A 16474-nucleotide genomic window follows, 5' to 3' on the forward strand; every position below is an offset into this window, starting at 1 on the left:
CCCCACCATCATTTTGGCCAATCCACAGCTTGGGACATTCTCCCAAGGAAGAGCCCCCCGCCCTACACCTTCCCCCTCCCCATCATTTTGGAAAAACAAGCTCGGAGCATGTGCTTTTTATTTCTTTGGCTTTAATAAGAAACCGGCCAGAGTCTCCCAGAGATGCGACAGGTTGTCTCAACTTTGGACCGGGCTGGAGCGGAAAGGAGTGTTTTCCCCACCCCCACCCCCTTGCTGGTCCCGAGTCCTGGGTGGGGGGAGTGAGGTGGGGGGCGGACTGGAGCAAATGTGGAACCAAAAACAGGAATCCGACGCTAGATAGGTGCTTTCTGGAAAGTTTTAATCTAGAACCTGTAAAACTACATCAAACGGCAGCATCCTTGAGAGAGAGAGAGAGAAAGAGAAAGAAAGAAAGAAAAAAGAGAGAGGGGAAGGATGGGAGGGGAAGAGAATGACCCCCCCTCCCCAAAAGGACATGATCATCTTTCTTTTTTTTAAAAAAAGGCAATGTTGTGATGAGAAATTAAAACGAAACCAAAAAAAAAAAAAAATTATAACCACTCACAAAAAACCGAGGTATCAGTACAGTTATATACAAACCAGGTGTGTGTGTGTGTGTGTGTCAGAGAAGGTGAAGGGGCTGCAAAGCCCCCTCCCCAGGACCAAAAATACATTCTCAAGAGGGAGGGGAGGGGGCAATGTGACAACGAAAAGAAACCCAGAGAGAGAGAGGCCCCCCACCGAAGAGAAGTCTCCGTCTTTTTTTTTTTCTCTCCTTTTGCTCTTGTGCTTTGGAAAGGGAAATAAAAATTGGGGGGAGGGGGCAGGGGGAACAGAAGCCATGGGTCCCCCATCCCCACAGTTTTCAGTAGACGGCAACCCGAGCTCTCCAGAAAGCCGGGTTGGGGGGGGGGGCAGCGTACCTGTGACCAGGGGATAAAAAAAACAGCAGGCCCAAAGCTTTTCAACCCATCCTGAACACCCAAAGGCTTTTTGCCCGAGAAAATTGGGGTGTGTGTGTGTGAAAACCCCCTCGGCTGTGGGCCCCCAACCCCCAGCAGGCTTGTTCCATAGCCAGCTTCTGGCGCCCCCACCCACACCCCTCCCGCCATGTTTGGGCCCACGGGAAAGACATGCCGGGAAGGGGGAGGGGGGGTGGGGGAACAGAAGGCTAAAAAACCCCAGAGTGGGGTTGTGCAGCATTCAAGACAGGAAACAGGACTCCATTGTGACGTTGTGTGTGTAAACAGGGCGCTGCTGACCAGCCCAGAGTGGCCCTCTTACCGCCATGCCTGTATAAAGGGGAGGGGACATGGGGAGGGGGGACAAAGGAGTGACGGATCAGGTTGCTGTGCGGATCTCGGGACAGCCACCAACCCCCAACCCTCCCTCCGTTCAACCCCAACGGCGGCTCCCCTCAATTAGCAAGGAAGAAACAAAAAAACCTTGGGAGGATTGCCGGGTCTTTGTTTGCAGTGTGTGTGTGTGTGTGTGTTGAGGTGGGGGTTGTGTCATCTGCAGGGACCAGGAAGTGTCCCTTGGCAGGGCAGCAAGGAGGCACTTGGCTTCCATTGTTGGCTGGCGGGCACGCGACCCTCGGCTCCCCCGTTTCCCCAGTGAAGGGGCCCCCGGCTGCTGCTCTGCCCCCACACCTCACCATCCCAACCGCCTCCTGCCACAGCTGCCATCCTCCTCCGCCGACCCGGGTTGCAAACCCAGAGGTGGGCAGGGTGGGGGAAAGGACCCCCCCCCGCTCCCCAGGGAGGGGGAAAGAGTCCCTGCTTTTCTGTTGCAGTTTGGTAGCATGGCAAACCCTGTCTCGTGTACAAGAAGGAAAGGAGGGGAAAAAAAGGGGGGAGGGGGAGAAGGAAGGAAGGAAGAAGAAAAAAAAAAAGGAGGAAGAAAAAGTACCACGGTCGCCACGGAGACCAAAAGGGATGCTTCCTCATCCGACAGACAGCCCTTGGTACCCTCCCGTTCCTGTTGCCACGGAGACCAGCTAGGTGGCTGCCAACCACAATCCCACGCACCCTGTCTCCATGGAGATCCATCAGTGGGAGGGGGGGGCGCGGGGAGATGGAGAGGCATGTGAGTGGGGGGGGTATACCCCCCCACCTTCCCTCCCTCTTGCCCTACCCACCCCCTTTTGCCTGCATAACCCCTCTCAAAAGCGAAGTCGCGGCTCTCTTCCTCCTGATGCTCCCACCTCCGGTCGCGCGTGTGTGCAGGCCAGGCGCCCCCCTCCCACCCCCCTCTTTCTCCCCGGGGTTGGGCCCCGTTAAAGCTTGAGTTCGTTGGCGATTTTGGAGGCAATGTTCTTGAAGGCCATGGAAGTGCCCGATATCCGCTTGAAGCGGACGCCGTTGAGCGAGAGGCGGGGCAGTTTGCAAACTTCCATCTCCCACTGCACGAAAGCTTCGTGGCCCGGCGCCCCGTGCATGCACAAAAGCATGTATTTCTCCTGCAACTCGCACTGGCAACTGTTCGCGTCCAGCACCTTCCGAATCTCTTTCATCATCTCGTTGGGCTCCATGGAGCTGGTGGTCTTCATGCTCCAGGTGAAACGCAGTGACCGCGGCTTGGCGTCCCGGTTCTCGTCCCGGTCTTTCTCGCCCCCGCCGCCGCTACCCATCATGTGAGGCCTGCCAGGGGGGGAGGAGAAAGGGAAGAAAGGGTGAGGAGAGAGGAGGAATCCCTCCCCCCCCCTGCCCATCTGACTGGCATCAGCGTGCTGCTCAGTCCGATCCGTGACCCAGAAGAGCTGGGGGTGGTGGGGGAGAGATGGAAAGAGAAAGAATTAGAAGAGGTAGAGGAGACGGAGAACTGTGGGGTCCTCGGTGTTCTCTGAGCGTGGTTGTTTTCTTGCCGACATTTCATTACCAGACTAGGTAACATCATCAGTGCTAAACTAGAGGTGGAAGGAAGAGGAAGTGGTGGTGGTGGTGATGGAGGAGGAGGAAGAGGAGACGGAGGACTGTGGGGTCCTTGGTGTTCTCTGAGCGTCGTTGATTTCTTGCAGACATTTAATTACCAGACTAGATAACATCATCAGTGTTAAACTAGAGTTGGGAGGAGGAGGAGGAGGTGGTGGTGGTGGAGGAGGAGGAAGAGGAGGAGGAGGAGGAGGACTGTGAGGTCCTTGGTGCTCTCCAAGTGTGGTTGTTTTCTTGCAGTCATTTTATTACCAAACAAGGTAACATCATCAGTGCTAGAGGTGGGAGGAGGAGGAGGACTGTGGGGTTCCTTGGGGTTTTCTAAGCGTGGTTCTTTTCTTGCAGACATTTAATTACCAGACTAGGTAATATCATCAGTGCTAGGCAGGAGGAGGAGGAAAAAAAAAAAGAGAGAGAAAGAGGTCAGGGCAACGAAGAGGTGTAAGAATGGAGGTAGGTGCCAAGGAGCAGCCTGGCCCTGTCGGAGAAACAGACCGAGTGGACCCAGGGTGGGAAACCCCGCCCAGCCCTGGCTGCGTCTCACCTGAGGGTCTCCACGCGGTCTTTGTTTTCGGGCTCATGCAGGTTCCTCAAAAAACAGAGCAGGAGACAAGCCATCAGCACCCTCCAGTTAGCACTTCCTGCCCCTGGTTTTTCTTTTCTTTTCGCCCAAGCCATGGGGAAGGGGGGGAGGGCTTCAAGGCATTCGAGGGTGGGGAGGGGGGCTAAAGTATGATGCCCCCCCCCCCCAGGCAGAGCAGACAGCCCCTCTCGGTGGCTGTTCGGCATGCTGGGATCAGCCAAGGCAGCCTTTTGGGGGGTGGGGGGTGAAGCTACTGGATCAGCCTTGGGTTTGTTTGGTTGGGTGCAAGCACCGTTTCTCTAATCCATTCCCGCAGAGCAGAAGCCACGGACAAGCAAGGAAGAAAGGAGGAAGGAGGAGGAGAAGGAGGAGCTACTTGGAGTGGGGGAAAACAGGCTGAGCCACGGAATGAGGGGACTCCTGGTCTGGATGCTAGGCCTGCCATGAACCCCAACTGGGCGGTCTTCAAAAGAGACAAGAGAACCCCCAAGCCTTTCCTTCGAAAAGTTTTGCGGCGGCTGAATTGTCTCTCTTGGGCATGACAGAAGTGGGGAAATGGCGGCATTTGTGGGAAGCTACCGTGTCAAATGAGTTTCATCTCCTTTCGCTTTGGGTCTAACCCTGCCAGTTTTGGGGAGCGCTCCCCCAAACCCAGGATGACTCAGAGGCCTTCTTTCCTGCCTCTCTTTCTCGTTCATTTCTCTCTCTCTCTCTCTCTTTCCTTTCTTCTCTTCCTGTTTCTTTTCCTTCTTTCCATTCTCCTTCCTCTTCCTTCCTTGTTTCCTTCTTCCTACCTTCCTTCCTTTTCTAACCCCTTTCTGTTTTGTTTCCTTTCTTCTCTTCCTTTTTCTTTTCCTTCTTTCCATTCTCCTTCCTTTTCCTTCCCTGTTTCCTTCTTCCTTCCTTTTCTAACCCTTTCTTTTTTCTTTTTCTTTTGTTTCCTTTCTTCTCTTCCTTTTTCTTTTCCTTCTTTCCATTCTCCTTCCTTTTCCTTCCTTGTTTCCTTCTTCCTTCCTTTTCTAATCCTTTCTTTCTTTTTTGTTTTTCTTTTGTTTCCTTTCTTCTGTTTCTTTTTCTTTTCCTTCTTTCCATTCTCCTTCCTTTCTCTTCCTTCCTTGTTTCCTTCTTCCTTCCTTTTCTAACTCTTCTTTCTTCCTTTCTTTCTCTTTTGTCTCCTTTCTTCTCCTCCTTTTCCTTCTTTCCATTTTCCTTCCTTTTTCTTCCTACCTTTCATTTACGTCCCTTGTTACTCCTTCCTTCCTCTCTTCTCCTTGAAAAATCTTTCGCTTCTCATCCAAGAAGAACTGAAGAAGCTTCTTGGATGAGAAGCGAAATGTTTTCAAAGCCCAAGAAAGTCCAGTTGCCTTTTGCAAAAGCAGCTACGATGGAAGTGCTGGTCTGCTCCCAATTCTTTTCTGTGCCCACCCCCCCTTGAAAGGGTGCCCTTTCGCCCTGCAGATCACTTTCAGGAGGCGCTCTCGTGCGCGAGCATCGCACACCCCTGTGCAAAAGGGAAAGCGAGGCACCGCAAGGGCACTTCTGGGGCTGCTCACAGTTTGAGACTCCACCTGCCAAGACAATGGATGACTTCAGTTCTCTCGCAGCCGGCCCAGTTTCCCTCAGCAGAGAGTTGCAGGTTGAGGAAGGGGGGAGGGCTATCTTGTAATACCTCCCCTCTGTTTTTGGGGAGGGGGGGAATTACATACATTCGCACATACATACCCTCTGTTTTGCCCCAGCTCTGCGCCCCCCCCCCAAGAGAATGTCTCTGGGTCAATTTTGAAGGTCAACACTGTTGCTATAACAAGGTTGAGATGCTGAAGGTTAAATAAAAAAGGTAATTTCTTTCTTTCTTTCTTTCTCTCTCTCCACTCTTCCATCCCTCTTTCCTTCCTTCTTCCCTCTTTTTTCTTTTTTCTTTCTCTCTCTCCACTCCTCTCTTTCCTTCCTTCCTTCTTCCCTCCCTTTTCTTTTCTTTCTCTCTCCACTCCTCTTTCCTTCCTTCCTTCTTCAATCTTTTCTTTCTCTCCACTCCTCTTTCCTTCCCTCCTTCTTCCTCCCTTTTCTTTTTCTCTTTCTTCTCTTTCTTTCTCTCTCCACTCCTTCCTCCCTCCCTTTTCTTTTTTTCGTTCTTTCTCTCTCCACTCCTCTCTCCTTCCTTCTTCCTTTTTTTCTCTCTCTCTGTCCACTCCTCCCTCCCTTTCCTTCCTTCCTTCTTCCCTCCCCTTTCTTTCTTTCTTTTTTCCTTCGTTCCTTCTTTCTTTCTCTCTCCTTCCTTCCTTCCTTCCTTCCTTCCTTCCTTCCTTCCTTCCTTCCTTCCTTCCTTCCTTCCTTCTTTCTTTCTTTTCTTTCTTTCTGGAAGTGCAAAGGGCTGTCAGGAAGCAGGTATTGCTGAAGCAAAGGCTGGGTGCTTGGAAAAAACAACAACACCTAATTCTGCTTATTTTCCGCTTAAACTGGACTTAATCCAAGTGGCTGAAGCTGGCTTGATTCCATTTATTTAAGTCTGGCATCTCGCAGCTCACACGCAACTCTGTGGAAGTGACGGCTGAAAAGTGACAGCACCATTTCCTCCTGATCGGAGAGAGGAAACATATGGGAACTACCGCATGAGACCTAGCTTGCTACACACCAGGCAGTTCCCCATTTACGGACGGTTCGTTTAGTGACCGTTCGAAGTTACAACGGCACTGAAGAAAGTAACTTTTTCAAATTTATGACCGTGGCAGCATCCCATGAGCAAAATTCAGACGCTTGACAGCTGACTCATGTTTTTGACGGTTACAAATGTCCCCCGGGGTGGGGGTGTCATATGATCCGCTTGTGCGACCTTTTGACAAGCGAAGTCAATGGGGGAAGCCACTGAGTCACTTCGCAACTGTGTGACTCACTTAACAACTGCGGTGATTCACTGAACAACTTGTGGCAAGCAAGGTTGCAAAACAGGGTGAAACTCAACTGAACGAATGTCTCACTTAGCAACAGAAACTTTGGGCTCGATTGTGGTCGTGCGACGAGGACTACCTATACAGCCCAAAAGCTAGATTTCTCTCTTTATTTTAATCCCAGCTTTCCTATTGCTTTATTTTATTCAAGGTGGTAAACGAACCTTATCCTTCCTCCTCCTATTTTCCCCACAACAACAAGGTGGGTAGGGCTGAGAGAGTGAGAGAGGGACTGGCCCAAAGTCACCTGGCTGGTTCTCCACGTCTAAGGCAGGACTAGAACTCTCAGGCGCCTGGTTCCTAGCCCAGCACCTTAACCACTAGGCCAGGGATCTCCAACCTTGGCAACTGATTTCACTGTATTTTTTTTTTCCTTGAAAAGAGATCACTGCAACCCACACCACGGATAACATCTTCCCATTGGGGTGTAACCCCCCCCCCAAGGCCCCCGTTTTCATCCCCCAGGGAGGGCTATGAAGTTCCGCGGATGGGCCGGGTGCCCGTTTGCCACCTCCCGCAAGCTAAGCCTGAACCTTCAAGGCAGCGTCCAGCCGCAGAGCAGAGGGACAGCCCAGCTTCTCCTAACTGCCACCATGCAGGGAGGAGGATTAGTGTGGGGAAGGAGGAAGGGGGAGGGGCGCGGGGGGGGGAGAGATTCTGGTTAGAAAGAGCAGAGGCCCAGCCAAGGCAAAAACTACGAAGATGGAGAATCACCTTTAAAGAGACAGCATTCTCGGACGCTAAATCCCAGGCCAACCAGTTTTCTGGCGACCCAGATGGGACAGAATAGGAACAGCCTCTCCCACATCAAAGTGGGCTTCCCTGTCTGCAGGCTGAGAGCTAATGAGCCCTTCCCTCCCCCCAAACTGTCCCTTTAAGAGTGCCCTCTGCGTTCACACACAGCCACCCTTGGCCACCATGGGTTGTGGGGAGGGAGAGAGAGAGAGAAACAGAGAGCGAGAAAGGGAGAGCGAGAGAAGCTGGCAGGGAAGAGGTGAGTGTTGCACAAGAGGAAGAAGGAAAAAGAACAAATTCCAGAGTGACAAACGCCTACCTTCTGGCAAACCTGAAAGACAGATTTCTAGAAGGGGAGGGGGTAAAAAAAAGGGAGGGGGGAGGAAAAAAACACGGTGGTGGGTGGATGAGCAAGCGTGAAAGTGTGAAATGAACAAGCCGTGGATCCCGGAATAGGCCGGTGCCCCCATCTTCCCTCCCCAGATTGGGCCGGGGAGGGGGGTGTCTTTGAGGAAAGGGAGGCTGACGCGAACACTTCCCCTCCTCCCATTTTTCGTTCCTTCTGTCCAACACAGGAAGACGAGCGGCCTCCCTGTGTCCCAAATTGGGACTGTCCGGGAGGATGAGGTGGGGGGCTCCCCAAAAGCCTTGGTGACTTCTTTTGGAAGGCGAGGAGGAGTGAGGAACCCGGGGTTGCTGGGGTCACCCCTCCTCCTTCCCACCCCATATCCCCTTCTGGCTGGAGGCTGCCCAGAGTAGGACCCACAGAAGGATGGGGTGGGTTGGGAAGGAGGGCAGGCAGGGAGGAAGGTAAAACACACAGCAAAAGAAAAAGGAGGCTGGAGACAAGAGGTGCTGGACTGCAGAGAGGTGGGTCCCCCTCCCCCCTCCCATTCTCAAACTCCCTCCCCTCCCCTTGGGGCCTTGTGAAGAAGAAGGTAGGTTTACAAAACAGCCTCTCGGATACACACACACACACAACACACACACACACAGGCTGGCAGGGGAATTCTGGGAGCTGAAGTCCGCCCATCTTAAAAAAATGCCCAAGGTTGAGAAACCCTGGGGCTACCTTGGCTAAAGTGGCATGTGGGCAGCTATGGCTGGGGTACCCCCACACGGAAACTTTACGGGGTGAGGACAATTTCGCTGCACGGCTGAGATCAGGGAATGGCACGTTCTGGGGTGGAGGGGAAGTAGGGATTCCGAATTGCAATTCGCCAGAACCAAAGGCGTTGGAACAACCATTTGTCTGAAACGGTATAAGCTGGGGGGGGAGGGGGGGATGGACTAGAAGACCTCCAAGGTCCCTTCCAACTGTCGTTATTCTTACTTACAGGGTGCTGTTATCAGGAGCCATCTCCGCCCACCCCATCCCGGGTTTTGCAGTGACAATTATGGCTAAGCCATCCTGAATGATAGCTTGTCACTCCCCAGCTGAGCTACCCCAAAGATAGTCTCCCCTTTGGGGGGCTGGGGGGGGCAGACTTCTAGGCTTCATCAAGGACAGGTTGTGCTCCCACCCTGTGGAGCCCTGGGGAGGGGGGAGCATTTGAAAGCTGGGTGGGCTCGTCTCCCCAATGAATGGAAAGAGCCGACAGCAGCTTGGATTCCTGGAGAGTGTGCGATTCGAGCATGGACAGATAACCATAGCAATAGCAGCGGTATATAGAGGTATGTAGAGTTCTATACCGCTTCGCAGCCCTCTCTAAGTGTTTAAGAGTCAGCCTCTTGCCCCCCAACAATCTGGGTCCTCATTGTACCGGCCTTGGAAGGACGGAAGGCTGAGTCAACCTTGAGCCTGGGGAGATTCGAACTGCCAAATTGCAGGCAGCTGGCAGTCAGCAGAAGTAGCCTGCAAGTACTGCACTCTAACCACTGCACCAGATGGCAGACAATGGAATGTGGGGGCTGTGACAGGAAGGGAGGAGGGAGAGGGAGGGGCAGCGGGGGTCCAACGCACACAAAGACTCAGCCAACATGCGCCTCTCGGAGCCACAGAAATGGAAGAGGGGAGGGTCCCTGTCTCACTCCGCCTCCCTCCCCGCCATGCAGTCACGCCACCCAGGATGCACTGGGGGTCCCCCCCACACACACTTTGGTGCCTCCCCCTCCCCTCCCTGGCTCACCTGCGTACGAACTTGGAGGTGAACTTGCTGAAGAGGCTGCCCGAAGCTCCTCTTCGGCCTTGGCTGTTGCCGGAAGGCGAGGCGGGTGTCAGGCCGTAGGAGAGGTTTGGTTGGTCACGGACCGGCCGGAGCTGCCCGGCGTGGAAAGTGCTGCGGCTCTGTATGCCTCGCGGGAAGTTGGTGCGCTCGGGGAGGGCGCTGCTGATGTTGTGGGCGGAAGGGGAGGCCACGGGAGCCCGCTGGGGGGCCGTGCTGTGGGGGGGAAGGAGAAGAAGGAGGTCAATCAGGGGAGGCCAGACCGAGAGACCCTCCACCCCGCTGCCTTGGGGGGGGTATGTCAGCGAAGGGAAAGAGAGAGAGAGAAGCCACGTTCTACCCATGAATGCTGGTTTGGGATTCCTGGGGAGGGACGAGCAGATAGCAGATCCGTTGGGTAAGGTTGGGAGGCCATTTTAGGTGGTATCTCAAGGGGCTCTCCCCCAAGGCTGTAGATGGAGGAGGCTTCGATAGTGATGGTGGGGAAGCTGGATTCACTTAACAACTGAGGCCAAAAAGATTGTGAAATCGGGAGCAGTCAGGTGCCTTAACGACTCCATTGCTGTTAGTGACGGAAGACGTTCTGGTCCCACTCGTCTTCACAAGTAGAGGACTCCCTATAAAACTGATTCCCTTCATCCCCGGCATGGAGAGGGGAAGGGAAACCCAATAGGGAATCAGCGACCTCGTCCTGGCCGATGGGGGTCCCAAACAAGCCAGGATCGTAAGCCAAATCGGAAACCAGGGCTCTGAAGCGTTTGAGGGCATTTGAGGAAGGATGCCGTGATACCATGTCCCCCCCCCCCCCAACCTTCCAGCCTTTAGGCCAAATGATCTTTGATGCTCTTAGAAAAAAAGAGCACCCACATCTCATTCCTGATGGATTTCCTCCACGAGGCAAGATTCCTGGCTTAAAGCGACGTGAGAATCCCGGGCCAGTTTTTTCAAGTTCTGTTAGTTGCTAGGAAGGAACATCTGGGCAGAGGTGGAAGGCCGCCCTTGTTCTTTTGTGGGGCAGCCGGGGGTTTCCTTTTTCTGCGCCTGCCCCATAGAAGAACGAGGGCTGCCTTCCACAGCTGCTAAGGTCCCCTAAAAAAATAGGGGGGACCCACCCAACAGGACGAGCAACATCCTGGGCGCCCTTGTGACTCTGCCTGATGCTGTGTGGTACCCAGAGCATGACTCCGTCTGGGGGGGTCCCCCCTCCCAGGTTTCAGGACAGAACCCCCAAACCTCTCAGTTGTTCTGCCCCGATCTCCTCTAAGGCAGTCCCCTGTGCGAGGGTCACGGCTCTGGGGCCAGGACGGGACACAGAACAATGAAGCCAAGGGGGGGCAGCTGGAGAGACCTGGAGGGAGGGAAGGAAGGAAGGAAGGAAGGAAACACCCCCAGGCGCACGCAGCTGCCCACTTGCCTAGGTCGCTGGGCCTCGCAGTGATTGTCGGTGGGGGGCAGCGTGGGCTTGGAGGGGTGCACCGAGGCGGACATGGATTTCTGGTGCTGGCGCGGGCGCGCGGAGCTCACGGCGGCGGAAGCGGAGGCGGTAGAGGCCCTGGAGCCCGGAGTGGTTAGGCTGGCGGGGAGGGGGAGAAAAAATAAAATCAAGCCAGGGAGAAGCCAAGGAGTCCAAACCAAGGAGAGAAAATGAGGGTGGGGGGGAAGGAGGAGAGGAGAGGGGAAATAGGGGGTGAAGCGGGCTGGCGGATGAAATCTGCGGCGGGCCCCACCGACCATCCCAGACTATCGGGTGGGGCCAGCTGGTTATGGGGAGGCGGCTATGTCCTACCATTCCACTCCTCTCCTCCCCTCCCCTTTTCTTTCTCCTTCCCTTTTTCTTCTTCTATCTTCTTTCCTTTCCTTTATCTTCCTTTCCTTCTTCTATCTTCCTTTCCTTTCCTCTATCTTCCTTTCCTCCTCTCCTCTACTTTCCTTGCTCCCTCCCTCCCCCTTCTCCTTCCTTCCCTTTACTCTATCTTCCTTTTCCTTCCCTATCCTTTCTTCTTTCCTGTTCTTCTTCTATATTCCTCTTCTTTCTTCTATCTTCCTTTCCTTTCCTCTATCTTTTCCCTTTCCTTTATCTTCCTTTCCTCCTCACCTCTCCTTTCCTTGGTCCCTCCCTTCCCCTTCCTTCCTTTTACTCTTTCCCTTCCCTATCCTTTCCTTTCTCCTTTCCTGTTCTTCTATCTTCCTTTCCTTTCCTCTATCTTTTTTCCCTTTCCTTCATCTTCCTTTCCTCCTCTCCTCTCCTTGCTCCCTCCCTTCCCCTCCCTTTATCTTCCTTCCTTTCCTTCCCTCCTACCAATCTTCTTTTCTTTCCTCCCTCCCTCCCTCCTTCTCATCCTATCCATTCCTTCATCAGCTAAACGGGTGGGGAAGAGGTCCCCTCAACCTGCCACGCCACAGAGGGAGCTGCCACAGAGGGAGCCGCCACGCCACAGAGGGAAGTCCACGGGCATTCTGGGGGAAAGCAAATATACAATACACAACCCTGTATATATGTATATGAGTCAAGCACCTCCACCCCCAGATGCAGCAGGAGGAGATGGAGGCGAATGGAGGCTTTCCGGAGTGCGGTGGGGTGGGGTAGTGAGGGCGATGAGGGGTGGGTGCATGACTCTTTGAAGCTTTGAAGGAACCAGGGGGTTGGGTCCAAAAGAAGAAAAAAAGGCACAAAAATATGTGTGTGTGTGTGTGAATGTCACAGGAATGAAGGGATGAGGCTTGCTCCTTGCTAGCTAAGGAAAAAATATCCCCGAGATCGTGAGAAAGGACTTATGGCTAGGAATTCAGGGGGGGAGAGGGGCAGCCTGCAGGGGAAGTAAAGGAAGCCCCCCTCTCTCTCTCACCAAATGGAGATGAAAGGAGGTGTCCTCACGCCCCCCCCCCCATCAGTCCAGGGATAGCATCAATGGATGCTCTGAAGCTAAGCGCAGGGTGGGGTGGGGTGAAGGTGGGGGTCTTTTCAGCAACCCTTCTGCACCTCCAAAAGGTATCCCATACGCAGGGGTCATTCCTGTCCGGAGGGGTGGCTTGGAAGGCTGGGTTCAGGTCACGGGGGGGTGGGGGGGACTTTGAAACGGGGTCGATTTAGATCCAACTACAGTCGATTTTAGATCCAACTATAGCGGTGGCTCAGTGGCTAAGACACTGAACTTGTCGATCGAAAGGTCGGCAGTTCGAATCCCTAGTGCTGCCGCGTAACGGGGTAAGCTCCCGTGACTCGTCCCAGCTTCTGCAAACCTAGCAGTTCGAAAAGCACGTAAAAAAAAAAAATGCAAGTAGAAAAAATAGGGACCCCCTTTGGTGGGAAGGGAACAGCGTTTTCCGTGCGCCTTTGGCGTTTTAAGTCATGCCGGCCACATGACCACGGAGACGTCTTCAGACAGCGCTGGCTCTTCGGCTTTGAAACGGAGAGGAGCACCGCCCCCTAGAGTTGGGAACGACTAGCACATAGGTGCGAGGGGAACCTTTTTACCTTTTTATAGTTTTGAAAAGGAGTTGCAACGTTTTGGGGGCAAGAGACGGGAGAGGAAAGCTACACCACTTTAAATAAAGAATAAAATACTTATGTAAAAACTGCAAAAGAAAATGATGAAAGACTATTTTTCTATATGTAAATAAGCATTATTATTATTACCACCGATATTATGATTATTATTGTTATTATTATTACTAGCACGATAGTTTTGCCAAAGTAAATGGACTTAGACAATACACCGTTGACTAAGCACTTGTGTATATTAAAGGGGGAAAATGCATATATATATATGTATGTATGTATGTATGTATGTATGTATGTATGTATGTATAGTTAATATTTCGGGTTTCTTCCCGTGTAATTGTGAATATATCCCTAAAAGGGTAGAAGCGACGTTTCGACAGAATCTCATCTGCCATCATCAGGCTTATGATGGCAGATAAGATTCTGTCGAAACGTCGCTTCTACCCTTTTAGGGATATATCCACAATTATATGGGAAGAAACCCGAAATATTAACTGTACACACATATATACCCGTGAAAATTTACGTGTGTGTGTGTGTGTGTGTGTGTGTGTGTGTGTGTGTAGAGTTAATATTTCGGGTTTCTTCCCGAAGAATATATATATATTCTATATATATATTTGCTTTATATATATATAATATATATATTTGCTTTCTTCTCTTATCGTAGGTTTTTGTATGTATATTAAAGGGGAAAAATGCATGTGTGTGTGTGTGTGTGTGTGTGTGTGTGTGTGTGTGTGTGTGTTTCTTTTAGCCAGGTTTTTCCTACGTAACCAAGATTTTTCTACAGCCCTAGTTGTAGAAATAGCCCAAATATATATATATATATATATATATTTGCTTTCTTTTCTTATCGTAGGTTTTTGTATGTATTTTTCTTCAACCGGGTATTTTCCTACGTAAACCAAGTTTCTCAAACTGCAGCCATAGCTCAGTGAAATCACATCCACTATCCTAGGCTTCTTTAGACAGGAAACATGCATTTTGCATGTCCGAAATAGATCTATCTATCTATCTATCTATCTATCTATCTATCTATCTATCTATCTATCTATCTATCTATCTATCTAATTATCTATCTATTTAATTTGATTTATATGCCGCCCTTCTCCGGAGACTCAGGGCGGCTTACAATGCGCTAAGCAATAGCCTTCATCCTTTTGTATATTTTATACAAAGTCATCTTATTTCCCCCACAAACTGGGTCCTCAATTTACCCACCTTAGAAAGGATGGAAGGCTGAGTCAACCTTGAGCCTGGCGAGATTCGAACCTGCAGTAATTGCAGGCAGCTGTGTTAATAACAGGGTGCTTTAGACCACTGTACTACCAAGGCTCTATATTAGTCTCCCAATAGGCAGCAAAATGCATGTTTCCTGTCTAAAGAAGCCTAGGATAGTGGATGTGATTTCACTGAGCTATGGCTGCAGTTTGAGAAACTTGGTTTACGTAGGAAAATACCCGGTTGAAGAAAAATACATACATACATACATACATACATGTATAAAGAATAATAATAATAATAATAAAAAACAAGTTTGAACTCAATATCCAAGACTACAAAAGTGCCTAAGGATGCTTTAAATTTTTGTTCCTGGGTGGGGCAACCCCTGAGGTGCTCAGGGCCAACTTCCCTCCTCGTCGTCCTCCTCCTCCTCCTCTTCCTCCTTACCTATCTTTGCCGTTCTGTATCGAGTTCTGGCCCAAGCTGGCGCGGTCCAGCATGGGGGAATTGCGGCTCCGGTTTGTGCTGGTGGAAAGGACGCTGTTCTGCAAAGGAGGAAAGATGCCAAGTGAGGGACGGGCGCTGTGCCAAGGTGGGCACGCTGGCAGCAGCTTTCCGACGTTTCACGTCCGAGGGGGGAAAAAAAAAAAAAAAAAAAAGGCTCCGCAGGTAGTCCTCGACTTACAACACCTTGCAGAGTGGCTGTTCAAAGTTACAACGGCACCGGAAAAAGGGACTTGCGACTTGCCCCCCCCCCGGCACTCGTGATCATGTGATCAAAATTCAGAGGCTTGGCAATCAGATCGTATTTATGACGGTCGCAGCGTCCCCCCTGCGGGGGGGGGGGGCGTGTCACGTCGTGATCCCGTTTTGTGACCTTCTGAGGACGGGGAAGCCAGCTTCGCTTCATGACCGTGCTCCTGACTTCACAGCGGTGATGATTCGCTGAACAACGGGGGCAAGAAAAGTCCTAAAACGAGGCAAAACTCGCTTCGCCCATATTTCACCGAGCCCCATAAATGTTGGGCTCAATTGTGGTCGTTAAATCGAGGACTACCTGTCGTACAGCCTTTATACAGGAACAGCAACACAAATGATCATTTTTGGAGAATTTGGCTACAGATATAAGACGCTTTTTGACGGTTTCCGTACTTTTTAGTTAAAAACTTCCATACGAATCAATAGACTCGCTTTACGACCAACGTGCTGTTCACATTGTGACCTCTGGCTTTCGTTTTACAACCCCCACCCCCCCCACACAAAACAGTGCTAAACTCGGGCTGGTCATGTGGGTGCCTCGACTTACAGCGGTCGTGTCTTAAAGAGGACAGAAATTCAGGATTTCTGTAGGTCGAGGACGTACAGGATAGGGGTCCTGTAATTTCCTGTAAGAAATTCGGTCGTAGGTCGAGGACTACCAGGATAGGGGAATTCCCGAGCGGCCACACTGGACAGGTGGTTACAGATCAGCGATGAAGCCACCCTCCGCATCCAGTCACTGGGTGTTGTGCCTTGTGATTCTTGACTGAATGTATCTTGTCTTTTTATGTACACTGAGAGCTTATGCACCGCAGACAAATTCCTTGTGTGTCCAATCACACTTGGCCAATAAAGAATTAATTCTATCTATCTATCTATCTATCTATCTATCTATCTATCTATCTATCTATCTATCTATCTATCTATCTATCTATCTATCATCCATCCATCCATCTATCTTCTCTCTCTCATCTATCTATCTATCCATCCATCCATCCATCTTCTCTCTCTCTCTCTCCCCCATCCATCATCTATCTATCTATCTATCTATCTATCTATCTATCTATCTATCTATCTATCATCTACCATCCATCCATCTTCTCTCTCTCATCCATCCATCCATCCATCCATCCATCCATCCATCCATCCATCCATCCATCCATCCATCCATCCATCTTCTCTCTCTCTCTCCCCCATCCATCATCCATCTATCTATCATCTGTCTATCTATCTATCTATCTATCTATCTATCTATCTATCTATCTATCTATCATCTATCTATCTATCTATCTATCTATCTATCTATCTATCTATCTATCTATCTATCTATCTATCTATCTAAGTCCGTGGGTGGGAGGAGTCTTAGGGCACTGACCGTGGAGGGCATAGGAGTGCTTTTCTTCCTCTCCAGGCTGGGCAGGGGGCTGGCAGGCACTTTGACGGTGCTCCCGGCCTTGCTGCGCCCGGCCTCCCTCTCCTCTTCGGGCCTCTTGTTCTCAGCGTTGGCTGCCTGCGTTTTCTTGGAGTAAGACGTGGACGTCGGGATGTTGGGTACTGCGGGGCAGACGAAAAGAAGGAAGTGAGCGCCAGGGAGATGCAGGAAGAAGGTAGAAAGGAAGGAACAA

At 51.3% G+C, this 16474-nt stretch overlaps 1 protein-coding gene across 29 annotated transcripts in view; it reads right to left on the reverse strand.

The window, feature by feature from the left end:
* Positions 1 to 323: 323 nt before the first annotated feature.
* The window catches only part of MARK2 (microtubule affinity regulating kinase 2), a 190332-nt gene continuing 174181 nt past the window's right edge, over positions 324 to 16474 (reverse strand). For 6 of the 29 annotated variants that reach the window (XM_087880894.1, XM_087880895.1, XM_087880889.1 and 3 more), the window contains 7 exons: positions 16225 to 16403; positions 14538 to 14635; positions 10776 to 10934; positions 9326 to 9577; positions 7516 to 7542; positions 3478 to 3522; positions 324 to 2642 (listed from right to left, as the gene is read on the reverse strand). In XM_087880894.1, the coding sequence (XP_087737020.1) occupies positions 2279 to 2642; positions 3478 to 3522; positions 7516 to 7542; positions 9326 to 9577; positions 10776 to 10934; positions 14538 to 14635; positions 16225 to 16403 (1124 nt within the window). In that variant the 3' untranslated portion in view covers positions 324 to 2278. The remainder of the gene's footprint in view (positions 2643 to 3477; positions 3523 to 7515; positions 7543 to 9325; positions 9578 to 10775; positions 10935 to 14537; positions 14636 to 16224; positions 16404 to 16474) is intronic. The other 23 variants (XM_087880905.1, XM_087880888.1, XM_087880909.1 and 20 more) reach the window with 10 other exon arrangements.

This window comes from Pantherophis guttatus, chromosome 18 (assembly GCF_059756535.1).
Source record: "Pantherophis guttatus breed Tessera chromosome 18, ASM5975653v1, whole genome shotgun sequence".
Classification (NCBI taxonomy): Eukaryota; Metazoa; Chordata; class Lepidosauria; order Squamata; family Colubridae; genus Pantherophis; species Pantherophis guttatus.